This window comes from Silurus meridionalis, chromosome 18 (genome assembly GCF_014805685.1).
Source record: "Silurus meridionalis isolate SWU-2019-XX chromosome 18, ASM1480568v1, whole genome shotgun sequence".
NCBI classification, from domain to species: Eukaryota; Metazoa; Chordata; class Actinopteri; order Siluriformes; family Siluridae; genus Silurus; species Silurus meridionalis.
Window position 1 is genome coordinate 13,708,305 of NC_060901.1, and position 20,208 is coordinate 13,728,512.

The window sequence follows — 20,208 nt, forward strand, 5'->3', positions numbered from 1 at the left end:
CTACCACAGGTGGACTCCAATCGAGTTCTAGCAACATCTCAAGGACACTGAGTGAAAACAGGATCCACCTGAGATCAATTTTGAGTGTCATATGCAAAGGGTATGAAAACCTCTGTAAATGTGTAATAAATAACCCTAGATTTCAAACAAACTTCTTTTACGTTGTCATTATGGGATATTGTTTGTAGAATTTAGAGAAAAATGATACATTTAATCCGTTTTGGAATAAAGATGTAACATAACAAAAATGTGGAAAAGGTGAAACGCTGTGAATACTTTATATGGGTCAATGAGGGAATCAATTCTAAAAAAATATTTCAACAGTAAAACACATTACCTCATCAGAACATGCACACCACATCGTGCACACCACATAACTGTGTCTTATGTCTTGTTAAACACCCTGTTTAGAGTCTAATCCCTATGTGTCTCTCTGTCAAGCTTTTGTTGATGTTGTCCCACAGCCTTGCCATTAGTCTGCATTAGTTTTTTGTTTTACATTCATTGTTCTTGTTTCTCAGTGCTGATTTATTTTTTATTTGTTTCACTTATTTAAATCAATCTGCACTTGCATCCCCAGCCTCCATTCATTACATGGCATTTACTTGTTTTCGATTTGTAAAAGACGTTCACCTAGATGCTTTCCTGAAAGTTGGATTGAGCCTGAAAACAGAACTTAATATCTGCCCATACTATTAAAGTCTGGACTTTCTATCATTGTACTTGTACCACAGGGCTTTTAAATACTTGCTTCTGATTGGTCTAATGGCAGTGGATGTTCCGGCCTAAAAGGTTCAAAGAATGGACAAAAGTATTGGGACACCTGACTTGTCCAGCTACATGTGGTTCTTCCCCAATCTTTTACTACAAAGCTGAGGACACACAATTGTACATGATGTATTTGGATGTGGTAGAATGAAATTTTCCCTTTAATTGAACTGGAAGACTCAAATCTGTTCCAGCATGACAATGCTCCTGAGAACAAAGTCATCTCCATAAAGATATGCTTTACATGGGATGGAGTGAAAGACCTTAAATAGCCTGCTATAGAGCTCTGACCTCAACCCTATTGGGATGAACTGGGACTATACAACCCAGGCCTCCTCACCTCACCTACATCAGTACCCGACTTTACTAAAAGTCTTGCAGATGAATGACTACAAATCTTCAAGCACACTCCAAAATCTAGTGCATCTTAAACAATTTTCCGCGTGGAAGTTTCCTCAGTAACACCAACCATTTTATTTCTTATTAAATTAAGGAGATCAGAGAAGAAAAAGCCGGTGAGAGAATGACTCTTTATAGCTGTTATAAAATAAGTGATAACAGGAACAAGACTTGTTTTGTGGGTGTTCCATTAAATTAAAACGTAACTCTAAAAACATAAAAATGATCGGTGAATAAAATTAAAACATAAATACACGCTGTTACTCTGGGTGATAACAAAGTAACTGCTTTGTGCTATGGTTTATAATACATTTTAAATAACTACTAGGAACTTCTGTTCTGCTAATTTGATTGGACAAGAGCCACAGAGCGTTCGTAGTACTAAAAACTAATACAGTGGGACTTTTCACTGTGTGTGTCAAGCCACAAAATGTTTTAGTATGGTACAGTTAGGGATATACCTTCGGGCTTTAATTTTTAAAGCTTGATAGAAGAAAAAAATAGACAACAAGGCACATTTAATAGGAGTGTACAAATCAATGTGAGGTACCAAGCTACTGGATGTGCTATAGATCAAGTGTGGCTTTTTCTATTATTTCCGCTAGCAGAGCAAAATTTAAACAAACATTTAGCCATATTGTGGCCGGAATATCACTTCCACAATATTAATTTCTCAGATATCGAAATGCAATTGCGCACATTTTACTGAATATCTGATATTCATCCGCTCTGTGCATTATCGCTTAAATAACAGCATGTTTTCTTTTTCCTCACGTAATAAATAATGCAGTACTAGTTAGTGTTTTTCTCCACAATTTAGCTTTCATAGCTGCCAACGAACGCCCCCATATTCGCACTGCATGAGTTGCCGTTGCAATGATTAATTTCCGTATGCAGCGGCTCTGCTCGGCAAATTTCATTTGAATTAACGTAATTCCTATAAAAGGTGAACACCAGCGATGAACACCACGTCTCTTGGATGAGGCCTATGGAATTGACTGGACGGTTATGTCCAACTGTCTGACTCACAAGCATCCCTTTTCACTTCTGTTCATTTGATATTAAAAAAAAAATTGCCAAAGCACCTTTCCAACAGTATAAAGACGCATCATCATTATCATCATTCGAAATCATGTTCATCATTATTATCATCTATCAATAACATATAAGCTCAAATCACAAATATATGCTCACCCCGGTTAAGGTTTTGATGTTGTGCAGGGCGTTCTGGGCCTCGAGCGCGGCTTTCCTTGTGTAGAATGTGACAAAACAGCATCCTAGAAAAAAAGAAAGAGAGAGAGGAGAGAAAGAGAGAGAGAGAAAGAGAAAGAGAGAAAAAGAGAGAAAGCATTAGCAAGAACAAGAACACGACTGGATTTCGGCTGCTTGCCGAGTGATGGAAATGTCGCGCTGTGGAACCCAGAAGGAAAAACAGGAGGAAAAGAGGGATGAAGTGGTTGTGAGGGAGAAGGAGTGAGAGAACTCAGTGTGAGTCCTGTTTTTTGGCTTTTTGGGGAGTGTGTGTAGAAACAGGGAACGAGTGTTCGTGTTTAAACAACCATCTGCACGCTTCTGAATAAGATTCTGTTACCCACAACAGTGATGGTTTCCATGAAACACTCCTGAGAGACATTCAGATATGTGCGTGTTTGTGTATGTGTGTGTGTGTGTGTGTGTGTGTGTGTTTGTGAAAAAGACTGTATGTGGGAAACGTATATATAAGAATAATTGCTCAACCTTTAATCATGGATCAAAATGGTGTATATAAAAATCTAAATACTATTACACAAAATTAAGGATCAAGTAAATATCATTAAACACACACACACACACACACACACATACACACACACAACTAATCACACAATAAGCTTAAAGGGTTGTTTTACAAAAAGTCAGCACTTTTCAGGAGTGGTCGGAAATCTCTTTGTGGTAATTAGTGCCTATTTTGGCTAAACAGCAGACACTCGATCGGCTTCGTCCCAAATCCAAACTGAGTTTACCTCCTCGTCTCAGATATCAGCACTTATGTCTACTACAGAGGGAATATGGCATGTCCAGTTATCTACCTACACACACCGCACATGATAAGTGAGTGACTGAGTGAGTGATTGTGTGAGAGAGAGAAAAAAAGAGCGCAGTGGCAGCATTAAGCATAGCAACAGTGTAATTCTTACAATAGCTAGCAGACACACACACACACACACACACACACACACACACACACACACACAGACAGACAAACACACTGAGAAGTAAGACCCACTTCTAGAACCCTAGACAGTGCATCCTCATCCATTTCAGCCTCATTTCAAAATTAATTAAATAATTATCCTCAAAAGTCTACAAACAATACCCCATAATGAAAATGTAAAAGATGTTTGTTTGATCCCACAGTTAACAGTGCATGTCAGAGCACAAACCAAGCCATGAAGTACAAGGAATTGTCTGTAGACCTCCGAGACAGGACTGTATCGAAGCACAGATCTGGAGAATGGAACAGAAAAATGTCTGCAGCATTGAAGGTCCCAATTAGCACAGTGGCCTCCATCATCCGTTAATATCGGAAGTTAGAACTACGAGGACTCTTCCTAGAGCAGAGCTGACCTGCCAAACTGGGCGATCGTGGGAGGAGAGCCTTAGTCAGAGAGGTTACCAAAAACCCGATGGTCACTGAAAGTTTTTCTCTTTAGAGAGGAGAACCTTCCAGAATAACGACCATCACTGCAGCACTCCAACAATCAGGCCTCTATGGTAGAGTGGCCAGAGAGAAGCCACTCCTCAGTAAAAGGCACATGACAGCCAGCCTGGAGTTTGCCAAAAGGCATCTAAAGAAACCTCAGACCATGAGAAACAAAGATTGAACTCGTATGCCAAGCATCATGTCTGGAGGAAACCAGGCGATGCTCATCACCTGGCCAATACCATCCCTATAGTAAAGCATGGTGGTGGCAGCACCATGTTGTGAGGATGTTTTTGAGCAGCAGAAACTGGGAGATGAGTCAGGATCAAGGGAAAGATGAATGCAGCAATGTTCAATAAAAACCAGCTCCAGAGCACTCTGGACCTCAGACTGGGGCGATTGTTCATTTTCCAACAGGACAACAACCCTAAGCACACAGCCAAGATAACAAAGGAGTAGCTCAAGGGCGACTCTGTGAATGTCCTTGAGTGGCCCAGCCAGAGTCCAGACTTGAACCTGATTGAACATCTCTGAAGAGATCTGAAAATGGCTGTGCAAAGAAGAATGGGAGAAACTGCCCAAAAAAAGGTGTCCCAAGCTTGTAGCATCATAATCAAAAAGACTTCAGGCTGTAATTGGTGCCAAAAATGCTTCAACAAAGTATTGAGCAAAGGATGTGAATACTTTCTGGATGCACTGTATGCACATATTTCCCTTATGTGGACCAGAGTTTTGTTCAAATGAGAAGATGAAGACAAATGCACTCATACTCGAACACACACACACACACACACACACACACACACACACACACACACACACACACACACACGCATGCACACATATTTCACCTGCGACTAGTGAGTAATTGGCCATGGGTGCCGAGCTAACAAAGCTAATGGCTGCTCTAATCGGCTGTGACGCTTCAGCAGAAACAAATAAGTCATAATTCAATCTCACTGAGCAAACACTCCATCTCTCACTGCAGGAGAACGAAACTACTGTGTGTGTGTGTGTATGTGTATATGAGAGAGAAAAAGACAAAGAGATAGAGAAAGCAAGAAACAAGGTGTTTATAGAGATTCTCTGAGTCCACAGAACTTTTGGTTCATCGCAGTGAAAGTCTTAAGGTTAATTGTCTGCCGCGACTTTTTTTTGGAATTACCGGCGCTAATAAAAACGCAACATTCTAATTCCACGTTCATTTCTTCACTCGTGGAACGAAACGAGAGAACCTTTTAAAAGTTCAAATCGTAACCTTTACTTGACACCGCATTTGTGTTTGTAAGGAGAAGAGCATCTTTTGTTTGATTACACTTTAAACTTGATTAGAACCAGACACACGCGATAAGATTCCATGCTCATTATTTCTCACAAATTCCGTGCGGAAACAAGAGAAGACATTTTTCTAAAAAATGCCTGCTTGTATTTCAAAAAGGCCCAAAGAAACATCGCGTTCTTTCTTGCTCCGCCAACTTACATGGTCTTAGATACAAAGATTGCACAGCGACACTGAAACTCAGATTTTGTTCTGTGCACGTGTGAAAACGATGCCACTTCCTTTGCCACAGATGTTTTTATGTACATCTAGCTTTATGTATTATTTTGAGTTTAATGTACAGCTTCAAGAATTTCTTTCAAAAGAAGAAATTCCTGACACTTCTGCATATCGAGGGATAAATGGAGGATAGAAGAAATTAATTCATTTCTGAATTAATACATTTCATTAATAAATAACTTTGTGTGTTTCTTAAATGCAGACATTTCTTTAAGAATTCTAAAATAAGTACAACATTTAAGTAAAATATCCTAATTATATGTAAAAAACACTTATTTTGCTCAATTTCACCAATAAAATAAAAATGTATTTGATTTATTAATTTGATTTATTCTATTTTATTTTAATATTTTTCATTTATTTAAACAAAGCAGTTCACAAATGTAAACAATAATGAACGACGTTAATAAAAAAAAAAAAAAGACAAGCAATTTTTATGTTTTGCATTTTATCCCCCATCTGTACTGAAATTAAACCAAACCGTGACTCAAAAAATGCGTAGCCTATGCGTAGTTTCTCTGCTTGTTTATTGGCTGAAGTGTCCTATGACGTCAAAAAAAGGTGTCTAATTTAAAGATACACGTCACTGCATTCTTGAGGCCAAATCTGGTGATGTATGTCTTCAGCCCTTTTTGACGTCAGAGGATACTACAACCAAGGGCTGTATAAATTAATGAGTTAATAACGCTTCAACCTAAATTCATTTTATCAGCACTAATTTTTATTAATGAGCACGCATTTGTTTAACAATTTTATTGAAAATATATATAAAAAAAATTTACTTCAGCAAAAATAAATAAATAAATAAATAAAATATCACTACATATTTGTTTTACTGATGTGCCAAGTCCCAAACTAAGCACCAAAATCCACCATAATTCTTCTTCTTCTGGTTTGCATTCTGAAGCGGGACACTTTTTTGACAAATTGCAGGAATTAAAGAAAAACTTTAGTACACTATATGGGCAAAACTTTAAATTTTGTAGTCCCCATTTGCTGTTATAATAACCTTCATTCTTCTGGGAAGAGGTGGAGATTTGAGCTCATTCAGCCACAAGGGTGGAAATGAAGTCAGGTACTGATGTAGGTGAGGTGAAGAGGCCTGGGTTGCAGTCAGGGTTCCAATTCATCCCAAATGAGTTTAATTGGGTTTATAGCTCTATAGCAGGAGATCTTCCACTCCAACCCATGAAAAGCACATCTTCCTGGACCTGGCTTTGTCATGCTGGAACATGTTTGGGTCCTCTAGACATGTATACAGTGTGCCTTCAACTCTTAATCGTTTGGAAAAGAACAGCACATGGCAAGAAATGTCAATTGTTTTAATGGGTTTTTTTGCCCATATAGCGTATATGCATATATAAAATGTACATTATACAATGTAATCATGAAAGACATACATGTCCAAAGTCCGGCAGAAGTAGAGGACATGGAGGACATGGAGGTCACTACAGATGTTACGTAAGGTAAGTGGAATGCTATACTAGTTCGGAGGGGTTTCAGGGTAGAGCCCTAGATATATCTGCAATTGAGAATTTGGCTTTAGATCCAATCTAAGCCATGACATCTGTCTAACAAGTTCACTTTCAGCATTTCGCTTTCAAAATGACCTCACATAGAACTCCACCTCGGCAAAGTGTGTGTGTGAGTAAGCGAGTGAGTGTATGGCTTAAATAAATAAGACTGTCCTGTCCTGGTTTATTCCTTGATTAATAGAACATACCCTGCTGAGCTGAACGAAGCGTGTCTGAGGAAAACACTGAGAGACACAAGTACAATCTCTGAGATATTTCACACACATACATGAGGATCTTCCATTATTATGACTATTAATGCAGATAATTAATGCTTTTATATATATATATATATATATATATATATATATATATATATATATATATATATAAGCAGCTTTTAATCAGTTTTATATTCCTGCTTTGTACCCCACTAAGACATATAAACATGCTTACACACACACACACACACACACACACACACACACACACACACACACACACACACACACACACACAGGGTGCAATGAGAATACATTTTAATATATTAGCATAATGGGCCTCTACCAGACTTCCGAAGATGCATCACACACCTGTACCGTTCAAGAGCAAGGGACTGAATAGCTCACACTATACCTTTTATTCACCGATTTTGCATGTGTGTGTGTGTGTGTGTGTGTGTGTGCCTATCTATTATGCACTTCAAAGGCAGAGAGGAATACGTTTTTTGCAAAGAGACACACAGCTGCACTGCTCCGATCTCAGATCAATCAATTGACAAGAGAGCGACCCTCCGTATGAGTATGTGTGTGTGTGTGTGTGTGTGTGTGTGTGTGTGAGAGTGTGTGAGCATGTGTAGACGCATTTTAAATTGCAGTCCAGCTCAGATAAACAATTTACGCTTCTCTCCTCTGTGTACATCTCTATTCTATGTCTTCATTAGAGCCGCCTTCACACACAATCACGCACACCAACATACACACATACATTTACAAGCACACACACACACAGACACACACACACACATATTTGTCTTACTAACCTTGTGAGGACAATCTATTGCATAATGAAGCGAAATGCTAGATCTGCCTCATGTGTCTAAGCCTCTACTTTTGTCCTTGCAAAACTTTTCGAAATATTCTTTGCCATATTAAAAATCTGTACAGGATGACATCACTTCCTGTGAAGACAAACTTTTTTGTCCTCTGTATTTAACTGGTTTCTACATTTGCAAATGCAAGCTACTTTTATTTACTGATTAATGTCCATTAAAACACGTTATCAGTACTCACGCACACGCACACACACACAAACATGCACACACAGGGTTCTCTAACTTTCATGTACAGGTCCTTATGTTTGCCCATTTTTTCTGCTTCCAGCACAACAACTTGGAGAACTGAATGCTTGATATCGAACCTCCATGACAGAAACCGTGTGTCTCAGAAGATCTCTACAACAAACGACATTTAAAAAATGACAGTGACTGGACATAAAAAAATAATAATAAAAAAAAATTCACAAGACAGGGTTCGTTTTAATGTGCAAATTACAATTAACAGAAACAAGCAGCAAACATGACCACAACATGAGCAGTCTGCAAGAACCAAGCTGTGTGTGTGTGTGTGTGTGTGTGTGTGTGTGTGTGTGTGTGTGTGTAAATATGTGTGTGAAAAAGCAAGACAGAGAGATTTCATTGCTAACGATTATCTCCGCTCGAGCTATAAAACTCTGCAAGCTACATTTATTTACTGCTTAATGTCCAATAAAACACCTTCGCGTTCGCTGCTGTGAGTAATCAGTAATCGCGCTGAGTCCGATTTTAAAACGGCGTTTAATTGGGAATGATCAATATGATTAAAACCCTGTGAGAATCGACTCGACGAGGTGGATGAAACCTGAAAGAGAATTGATTCGAATATCTTTAATCCCTCAGCTACAATGGGCTCCTTCGATACGACGCATGACGGGGACGTGCAGGATTCTGATTAACATCTCGCCGGAGATCGTGCCTTATTACACTCATACGTCATATATAAATACAGACCAATTCAATATTTACCTGACTTTTTCAGCCATCTGAAAAATCTTTGGATTTTGTCTCAAAATTTTCCCATAAATTGAACTAGAAGATCCAAATCTGTTCCAGCAAGACAATGCAACTGTGCACAAAGCCAGCTCCATGAAGATATGCTTTACATGGGTTGGAGTGGAAGATCTCCTGCTATAGAGCTCTGACCTCAATCCTACTGAATACCTGTGGAATGAATTGGAACCCTGACTGCCCCCCAGGCCTCCTCACCTCTGCTTCATTACCTTCAATACCCGACTTTACTAACACATCTAGTGTAAAAATGTCTACACATCTAGTGTATAAAGTATAGTGAAACATCTTCCAAGAAAAGTGGAGCTTATTATACAGCAAATGAGCATGAAATGTGTAATGGAATGTACGAACTGTTGTCCATATAGTGTACATTTAAAATAAACCCAGATCTCTAAAGTCTAGTGTTTCTGTGCATTTCGTGATCTTGAGAAGTAACTCGTAGGCCAATCACATCGCACCAATCACACCAATGATAGCTCAGCCATGTTTAGTCTTAAAAAAGATTGTAAATTGACAGCACGGATACTGCGCATTACAGAATCATTATACGCAGTTATTTCATTTTTTTTATAATTTTAAATGTTTTTTTTTTTTTACTGAATATGGAAAATTAAGGTCCAATATTCATATTGTTTTTTACTGTACAGAAATCAGAATTTTGTGTATAAAACATCCCTACAGTTTAATTCTCATTTTAAATTAAAACACACATTTAATGTCTTTAAATTGAATTCCTTTCGTTTGTTTTCAGTAATGCAATCCATCACGAAGCAACAAATCCATCCATACGTAAAAACGTCTCATTTTATTTAAAGATTATTAATTGAAATGTACCTGGAATTGACTTCTGTTGAGAGAAATATGGCGTAGGAACAAACAAACAAAAAATTCAATATATGTGAGAACACTGATGAAAATTTTAAATTCTATAGCTAACACAAATTATATTAAAAAAACGTAATAATCTTTATGCTACGGTATAAAAAATCTTTCAAAAAGGATTCGAAATGTCAAAATGCGATCATCAACATACAAGTTATAGTTATATGGCAATCACAATCACAATGTGTGCGTATACCTTTGCTCTGTGGTGGGTTTTGACTGCGGTCCCTCAGGATGTTAATCTGATAGACTGCCCCGTACGGTTCGAACAGCTCCTTCAGCTCCTTCTCAGACCAGGAGCGAGGGATCTGACCCACGAACATCTTAATTGCATCCGGGTCGGGCTGATCCGAATGCTCCAGAGCTCCATTCATCTTCCCAGCTGTGCCGTTACTGTACAGAAAGGAAAAAAAAAAGAAAAAAGAAAAATAGGGGTGATTATCTTTCAACACTTTAATTACCTGTCATGATGACAGTGTCTGCTGAATGATACTGAATGGGGTGGGATTCATAAAAGATAAAGAAAGCAGTTGTAATGAGATGTTGAAAGGGAAAACGAGTAAAAAAGAATAACAGAAGCGGTAATTGAAAAATTCCTGCTGATTAATTTCAGTGCAGATCCACTCGGCTGACTGACTAAAACTTTGATCAAAAGTGTCTTGAGCAACCATTCAGAGAGCTTCAAAGGTCAGTGTGAAGTGTGTGTGTGATGTCTCAGAAATGTCAGGAAGCTCTGCAAAAGCAAATTCGAACAGGTCCGGAAAAAAAAAGGCGGATTCTTTTTTTGCCAAAAAATCTGAACCAGAACTCGGATTACCCCCACATAGGCTAATGTACACAGTATAGTTTGGGCTGCCAACCATCCATTTCATAACAAACAAATATTCACGTTTAATATGCGCATAATCATCATAATCTGAGCGAATCTGAATCAATTTAAGTTTATAAAATACATTCCACTCAGTATTTCCGCTTACTTTCAGTATATTTTCTGGTAAAATAAAATCGCTGCACCAGGAAATTATGCTTTTTTTTTTTTTTCTTTTTTAACTCCCATAACCTACTTGTGTATTTTGATAACATTTGTTAATTTATTCATTTATTAAACTTCGATAACGCTATGATGAATTCGTGCCTTGCGTTTATTAGAATGTAACAGGTAAACAGAGTTGTTTATTATTGCACTGCCGTTGAACTAGAAAAAAAAAGCCACCACGATTGTGTGTAACTTAAATTTCATAATCAAGAACAAGTCAACAATATATAAATCTAATTATATATTCTAAAATATATGAACAACATTAGCATGTCTCTCAGCTAAAGCGTTCAGTATTCAGCAGGTTGCGTCTGAAGCAGACGTAGCACCTATTCAAAGATGTCCTGAACACAGTAAGAGAGACGGACAGGGAACGAAAATCTGGAACAACTGTTTGAGAACAGAGAAGATCTGTGACACGACATGTATTTAGTGCGCTGTCCTAACATGTTTATCCCGCCAGTTTCACACCAATTCACACATCCAGACCCAGGAGTCATGTCAGTCTTGTGGCATCTCAGGCGTGAATCAGACGCGGATATTCGTGTCAGACAGCAAGATATGCAGCAGAGCGCTCGTCAGTAAACACTAATCAAAGTGTCTTCCACAGACGTCTATTTTGATTTCTGTAGCAGTAAAGGTAATTGTCTTTGGAATACAGTAAGTTAAACTTTCTGACATTTCTTCTTATAATACAATTCTGCTTAGGAAATTCTATACTGTTACATATACATAGTGTTGAGTCTACATGTTTTCGCCAGTAGCAATAAGTCCAATAAGTCACCTTACTTGCTTAACATTAACACCTAATAAATTTTACTCAACATACTATAATGTGGCTAATGAGAATGAGTTCCCTAATGGGGCTTTTTTTTCCTCTAAAGGTTTCTTCCTTCATCACAGGGAGTTTTTCCTGGCCACTCTCGCCACTGTGTCATTCATTAAGAATAAACTTATAGGCACTAACGTAAAAATGTAAATTTTAAAACCTCCTTATTACTGTAAAGCTGTTTTAAGACAAGCATACAAATAAAACTGCATTGAATTGAATTGGAAAAATATACAAAAAACGTCTAGAAAAAACTATTAAGAATAAGAGTGAGAGAAAAAAAAGTGAGAGAAGATATGCATGCACATGTACTGTAAGTGCGAGTGTGGTGTAACAGTGCACTGGGTTGTGGGAAACGTAGTCCTTGTCTATAATCCAGACAATATACTATTGTTGAAGTATTTTGTAGTGTAATAATTGTTGATCCATAGTAAACAGATGAATTTGCATACATAATTTATTAATCTGTCACACCAAGACTGCATTTCCTGTTGAGTGAATAACGCTCTTCCAAGTGGCACCATAGAAAAACCTCGTTTCTGCGTTGAAGTGTGGACTGGGAAGATGGAGATATTCAAAAATAAAGATGTATTTTCTTTTTTTTCTTTTTTTCTTTTTTTATATTATCATGTAAGTCTTTGAACTCAAACAAGATAGGTGATAATATACCCAGTGTACATTTTCACCTACCTGTGCAGCTGTAAAGTCTTAGTTCACCCCAATTAACAATTCCCTGATGTTGTAAATAAATAAAAAACGAAATAAATACTGGAACGTACACGTACATATCTAAAACGGATGACCTGAAAGAAGGTTCATGAATTCTTATAAATGTGCAGTAAAAAAGGGATATAGATTTTCAGCATGAACAAGCGATGTTTGACCAGCTCCAACAACCAATTAAAAAAAAAAAGCACGTTTAAAATCTAAATAAACATGGACGCAGATGCCAGCATGATGATCCTGGACTATGCTTCCCATCAGCCACTCACGTGCCATGTGACACGATCTCCGCACCTGAATCACGTCTTGTAATCAGCACAAGTATATACAGTAAGTCCTATCGTTGACTGCACTCTTTGTCTTAGATCATGGTTGTTTAAAGATTTCCTCGTTTGTTCTGTATACTGCATTCGCGATCTTTAGGTATTGGCACTTCTTTAAAAACTACGTGCCCCGTAATCTATGGAATAAGTGCAGTAATACAGGAATTAATAGGAATGTTGTGCATCTGTTGGCACTTTGCTCCAAAATACCCTGTAGCTTAAAAAGAAAAAAAAGAAAAAAAACACAGTAAAAGAAGGATCCACAGAGAAAGAGATATGAGAATAGAACGAGAATGACACAGAGGCTGACAAAGCACTATAGTAAGAGTTGCAGACACAAACAGATGATAAAGATAGACAAATAAAACGCGAGAAAAGGATCGGTGTATCTTTTTTATTGGTCGCCAAAACATCTTTATACCTTATATATTGTATTCAGTAACGGAAGTGTGCGATCACACCATGTAAGAGATAGATATAGAGTGACGCAGCACTTTTTCTTTCCGTACACATGCGTTACTGAGAGAATTCCAGGGTCAAGTTACAGTTCCACCATCGTCAGTGTGTATTCTCTATCCACTGAATGACAGGATTTTTTTTTTTTCAATGTACAGCAGCCATTTTGTTGCATTTTTTTTTTCCACAGCATCAATCGGCCATTCAAATCTGAATAAAAAATTGTAATAAAAACGACAAGAACAACAATAGTATTTGTAATAGTATGTTCTTAGTGGGGGTTTTTGTGTAAAAATTTGAGTTTCGGGAGGGTTTTTTTGCCTATCTTCTTTTAGTGATGTGTGTTAGAGAGCAAAAATAAAAGATGGGAATTAACTTTTACAGCATTTGCCAGACATCCGTATATTAATCTCGTTCATACAACTGAGCAGCTATGGGATTATGGGCTGTGTTTAGAGGCCAAGAAGTGGCAACTTGGTGTGGCTGGGATTCAAACTCATGACCTTCAGATACAAAGTCCAATTCCTTAAACACTAAACTACCACTTTTTACGGTTTTGGCACAAGGCCTCCACACCAAGCGGCAAAGCAGTGCTTCTTTAGAATAGAGGGTAAGCTTAGAGCTCACTGTAGCAAAAAACGAAGAAAGAAAAAAGAACCAAGGAACCAGCAATAAATACAAATACAGTGAGTCTTTTGAATATTCGGCTTACTGCTGTGTTTAAGGCATTAGATGTTAATTAGCACAAGTTGCTCTCCTCTCCAAAGGCCATGTCTCGCTTGCATGAGGGATGAAGAAAATTATTCAGGATCATTTACATGTTAAAAAAAATAAATAAATAAATAAAAAAGGGAGAACAAAAAGTGTGAGAAAACACAGACCTCTGCACCCGGTTCATCCACCTTTTACAGAAGGAGCCGATTCTCTCAGCCGAGACGCCGAAATCCTTAAACGATTTAAAAGCCATCGCCCAATAAGACAGTTCCCTACAGCAACTGCTGTCCCGATAATTCCGTCTGTAGTGACCACGGCGATAAAAGTGTCCTCACAACGCCGTTCGGCAGCAGTAACTGCGGCGAAAATGAGCATCACACACGGCCACTGGAGCTATTACCGAGCCAGCATGTACAGAGGGGACAGCGAGTGTCAGGGTGCTGAGTTTGTGTGTGTGTGTGTGTATATGTGTGTGTGTGTTTGCTCGCTTGTCACGCTCACAATTGCTAATTGTTTTGCTCATAACGTCCAACACCAGGAAGACAAAGGCACAAGTCACAGGATGTAGCAGGAACCATACACAAGAAACACACACACACACACACACACACACACACACACACACACCAGCTGATGGGTGTAGATAAAAGGTTGCTGCTGATACATGATACATTTTTCTCTCTTTTACACACATTCATGCTTTCGTTCCTGATTAGGTGATGAGAAATTATAGTGTGTGTGTGTGTGTGTGTGTGTGTGTGTGTGTATGTATATGTGTATATATATATATATATATATATATATATATATATATATATATATATATATATATATATATATGTTTGTATATAGATGTATGTAGATGTTTTATAGATAGATAGATAGATAGATAGATAGATAGATAGATAGATAGATAGATAGATAGATAGATAGATAGATAGATGTGTGTGTGTGTGTGTGTGTGTGTGTATGTGTGTGTGTGTGTGTGTGTGTGTGTGTGAGAAAGAGAGAGTAAGTCCTGAGGCTCAGATTAAATTGTCAAGTGGATTCTCTCTTGCCTCTGTATTCTCTTCATCCTTCTCTTTTTGTCTCTCTCTCTCTCTCTCTTTCACACACACACACACACACACACACACACACACACACACACATACATTCGCTCCATCTCTCTTTCAATTTGAGCCGATTGTCTGCCTTAATGGCTTAACTAGACTTTCGATCACCCGGTGGCCCTCTGAAGTGTGTGTGCGTTTTACAGTTATAAAGAACACCCCGGCTTGAAACAGCACCGTGACCACCTCGAGGCTTAGCAAGAAAAACACACTTTATCTTTCTAGCCTTCTGTCATTTCATTTCATTTTTTTTGTATTTTTTTTTACAACCCCTCTTATTAAATGAGCCGAGAGGTGAGGTCTTTTTAATGCACACTAAATCTAACATTTATTGCATTTAAATCATCGGAATGGAATTTGAAGATGTCTAGATTATCAGTCCGACACAGGCTACAAATGCCATTTTCAAACATGGTTCTACTATTTATTACAGAGCCGCTGACATCGCTAACAGCGAAATTTTAACAGACAGAGAGGGGGGAAAAAAACAGACACCCTAGCGGCTCAGTGATAACAGTGTAAATGATGTACCAACTGCAAGCTGTAGAATCGATTGGGTTCAAGTTCACTATAGTAATGACGTTACCCTTGAGTGAAAAAAAAACATGCAAAACAAAAGAAAAAATGGTAATGCAAAGTTCAGGAACAAAAGGCAAAAGCAAAACTGAACACTACAATATGTGAATATTGACCTACACAATGTACATCTTCTAAATAAAAACAGATTGTTACATTCCACAGTACATTCCAGAACACTGTTTGGTGTTTTTCAAGAATTTAGCACTGAGTACAGTTAGCTGAACTCTGTTTTCTTAAACTACATGGCAATCAAATAGTAAGAGAGTTGCTTATTAGCTAGCTACACAGTTATTAGCCAGCAACTTAATCACTTTGTAACTACATGGTCATAAGCTAACTAATTAGTCATTAGCTAACTACATATTCCTAATTTAACTATGTAGTCATTAGCTATCAATTTACTCATTAGCTAAATATTTATTCATTAGCTAACCACTTTCTCATTAGATAACTACTTAATCATCATCTAACTACTTACTCATTGGATAACTATTTAGTCATCATCTACAGTAACTCGTTAGTCATCATCTAACTCCTTGCTCATCATCTTTGAAGTCATTACCTAACTACTTACTCATCATCGAACTATTTAGTCATTAGTTTTCTACTTTCTCATCATCTAACTATTTAGTCATGGCTATCTACTTTCTCATCATCTAGTCATTAGCTATCTTCTTTCTCGTCATCTAATTATTTAGCCCTTAGCTATCTACTTTCTCGTCATCTAGTCATTAGCTATCTACTTTCTCGTCATCTAACTATTTAGTCATTAGCTATCTACTTTCTCGTCATCTAACTATTTAGTCATTAGCTAACTACATACTCTTTAACTAACTACTTAGTCATTATCTAACTATGAAGTCATACTTACTCATCGTCTAACTACTTAGTTATCGTCTAACTACCTAGTTATTAGCTAGCAACTTATTCATCAGCGAAGTAGCCATAACTATTTAATCATCATCTTCTGAGGGGAGGTGGTAGCTCAGTGGTTAAAGCTATGGGCTACTGATCAGAAGGTCAGGGGTTCAAACCTCAGTTTTGCCAAGAGTTCTGCCACTCTTGGGCACTTATACAAGGCACTTAACCCTCTGTTTTCCTGATCGGCCGTATCATGTCTGACCCTGCAGCTCTGATTCCAGATTCCTAATATTACTGTTATATGCAAAGAAAGAATTTCACTCTGCCTTAAAGTACATGTGAGAATTAAAATGCACTTTCTTTTCTTTAATCTCAACAACTATCATTTCAACATAGTCGTACTTAGTTATAAGCTAACTACTGATTTATTAACTATTTCACTAACAGCTAAACAAGCCAGCTGTGGGACGGAGGTGATTTAGCCCTAGCTGTGCATTCTAGACGTATTCAATACTGATTTTTCTGTCATATTTAAAAAAACAAAAACAAAAAGAAAGAATTAATTTATTTACAGAGAACTTTGGAGTGTTTGGATAATAAAGTGTGTGAAGACTGTCATATACTCACTTGTTAACCAGCCAGTTGCATCATTAACGCACAAACCCGGGCAGTTCCACTCAGCCAAGCAGGAGAGCCATACGGGCAAAATAAATCGAAATACTGCTAATTATGATCTGACTGAGAATCTTTTTCTCTTCTTCATGGGCAAACACACACACACACACACACACACACACACACACACACACACACACACACACAGCACAGTGAAAGGCAGCTGGGAAAGTAGACAACGTGTAATTTCCTCAGTTTGAAACATGCGCAGCTGAGAGAGCTGACAAGCATGTGCGCATGTGGTGTCCAAAAACAGTGAGATCCTTTTTTTTCGTTTTCTTTTTTTTTTTTTAATCACACGAGCAGTCGCACTTGTCTGCTTGTTTGACAGCTGCTTCCTCGTTCTTTCTGTGTGAAGACAGGTGATGTTTTAATACCAGTCATCAGGAAAATCACCCTGATCCTAATTAAGCTTATTGCAGAAGCAGAAACGAGTTATTCAGCTCAGTGTGGTGAGCGCCGCATCTTGTTTCTCCTGCGTTTCCTGCCTCTATCTTTTTCTTTCGATCCTGTCGTTTTTCCAGCTTTTCTCGCACATGATAAGTGTTCCAGCTAGAACAGTGGCCATTTTAAGAATATAGTTTGAGCAATAGATCGCTTAACAGCTGTTTGACAGGATTTCACGAAAGTTGGTCTTTTCACGTCTTCGTATGGTCCGTGGTGAAGGGATTCCAATAATGCATTGCAAACAGGCCGTTTCTAGCACTGAGAATTCAAAAATATTATTAGCTTAGTGTCGGGTGGCTAAAGACCTAAAGAAAGTATGGTACAGCAACAAAATAAAAACTCGACAGCTTTCATGTTACATTATTTGTCGTACATAAAAAAAAAAAGGTTTAATAATCTTTTACTGGGTTTATTTCAGATAGACAGACAGACAGACAGACAGACAGACAGACAGACAGACAGACAGACAGACAGATAGATAGATAGATAGATAGATAGATAGATAGATAGATAGATAGATAGATAAATACAACTGTACAAGAAAGTAGGTCTTTTCATTGTTCCATTATATCCTATACACCAGGTACACACTCTAACACACACACGGACACATACATCTTCCCCCACACAATGACTGAATGACTGACACTTGCCAAGAGGACTTTTAATAAGGATTTATCTTTCAAAGCATCCAGCAAACACCTTAATCTACAGTAATGTGGGTTTTTTTCAACATCTTAGGGAACACACAAGCAGGCCTTGAATTACCTTGTGTTTTTACTTGTCAATTTTTTTGTCCTTCCTTTCAACTAATAGGTGTGTGTGTGTGTGTGTGTGTGTGTGTGTGTGTGTGTGTGTGTGTGTGTGTGTGTGTGTGTGTGTGTGTGTGCGTGTGTTTTGTTTGTGTCCAAGGTCAGAGAGTCAAGGTTTCTGCAGCAAGGCAGCCATCACAGTCTTCAAAACTACACCATTCACTTTTGAGTGAGGGGAGAAAGAGAGAGAGAGAGAGAGAGAGAGAGAGAGAAGGGGGGGGGATAAAAGGAAATAAAACACAACAGAGGTAAAGGTGGTAATGTAAAGAAAAAAGGGAGGGACAGAGATGAAGAGCTCAGGAGACACAGATACAGAAGGGTATAGGAGAGAGAGATGGAGGAGTAAACGGAAATAATAAACAGCACATAGCTCTCTCTCTCTGTGTGTGTGTGTGTTATACAAAGAAATGTTGCGTTAATCACTCCACTTGTTCTGAGTGCTGCGATTAGGCCCGAGTTGCCATGGTAACGTTCCGAATGGTTAAAAAAAAACAGAAAAAAAAAACAGATGACATAAAACATAAAGCAGTAAATGTCAGACTCGCTAATGAAGCTGCCGAGATGCAGCGCTCGTTCGCTAACGAGCGACACACACACACACACACACACACACACACACACACACACATGTTCTCACACACACACACACTCTGTGCTAAGTCAGATGTTTTGCTTCACTTCAGAGCCCGAATTCTCCTCTAACGAGAGACAAAAATATGCATTTATTAAAAGTTTTAATAAACACACAAGTTTGGTAAAGTGCACTCGATTCAAATAAATATATCTACGAAATGCACATTATGCTATAGCATTTCAGATCTGTCCCAAAATAATCAGGTTTCTAAAAATCAGAAAAAACAAATAAAAATAAAAACTGCGCTTTGTGAGAAGCTTTGTCTGAAGCGACACTGACAGACGTCCCATGTGAGCTAGAAATAGTTTATAATCATAATAACATACGATATTACATTGTCTTTGCCAAACTGCTGCGGTATAAATGAAATAAAGCACTACGAGTTTTGTTATCTAAAAAAATTTAAAAAATAAAAAAAATAAACAGATTCAGGTTGCCAGGTTTGAGCCGCCACGTCGCATCACCCTGTTGATGATTATTTCCCTGGCACAGGGTCATGTATTTTACGACACAGTCACACTAGACGTTTACACTAGACGCTAGCATACGGTATGGAATTTTTTTCAGCAAAAATGGGTGGTTTATTTTAAATTATTTTAAAGCTGTGTTGTAGAAAACAGGACGCTGTCACACGCCAATCATCACGACTTTCTTTGTAATGTATTTTCTTGAGAGGTTAAGCTGTGACGTATCGTTCTCCTATTGGTCAGGATATGAATCCGCGGGTATCTTGCTTTCTACCGCAGGTAGAAAGCAACATACGAAACTTTATCAAGCTGAGTTTGCATTTTTGGTGTCTACGGTAATGCATATGCTGAATGGGAATGTTGAACGCGATGTACTTTTTGTGTAAAACAGTATATATGGAAATGTGACTACATCAAATCAAACATCATTCACTAGCACAAATGAGTTGTATTAAATTTCGCAGTGTTTCAACTCACTGAAAGAAAACAAAAGTGACAAAATATTTAGTGTCAAATCATTTATATTTCAATCTTTTCTGGACTTTGTTGTGGATGAACTGAGCACATGGCCGTTGCCTTAAATTTCTGAATGAAACCTTTAGATTGGTGGCAAACTAAAAAATTGGACA

General features: G+C 37.9%; 1 protein-coding gene across 22 annotated transcripts in view; it reads right to left on the reverse strand.

Annotated features, from left to right (window-relative positions):
• celf2 (cugbp, Elav-like family member 2) overlaps window positions 1-20,208 on the reverse strand; it is a 171,896-nt gene that overhangs the window by 50,424 nt on the left and 101,264 nt on the right. For 21 of the 22 annotated variants that reach the window (XR_006928545.1, XM_046873348.1, XM_046873344.1 and 18 more), the window contains 2 exons: window positions 10,108-10,304; window positions 2,362-2,444 (listed from right to left, as the gene is read on the reverse strand). Coding sequence is in view for 21 of the 22 variants with exons in the window: in XM_046873348.1 (XP_046729304.1) it covers window positions 2,362-2,444; window positions 10,108-10,304 (280 nt within the window). In the remaining variant the exon portion in view is untranslated. Of the gene's footprint in view, window positions 1-2,361; window positions 2,445-10,107; window positions 10,305-14,159; window positions 14,396-20,208 lie in introns of those variants that run through there. The other variant, XM_046873349.1, reaches the window with a different exon arrangement.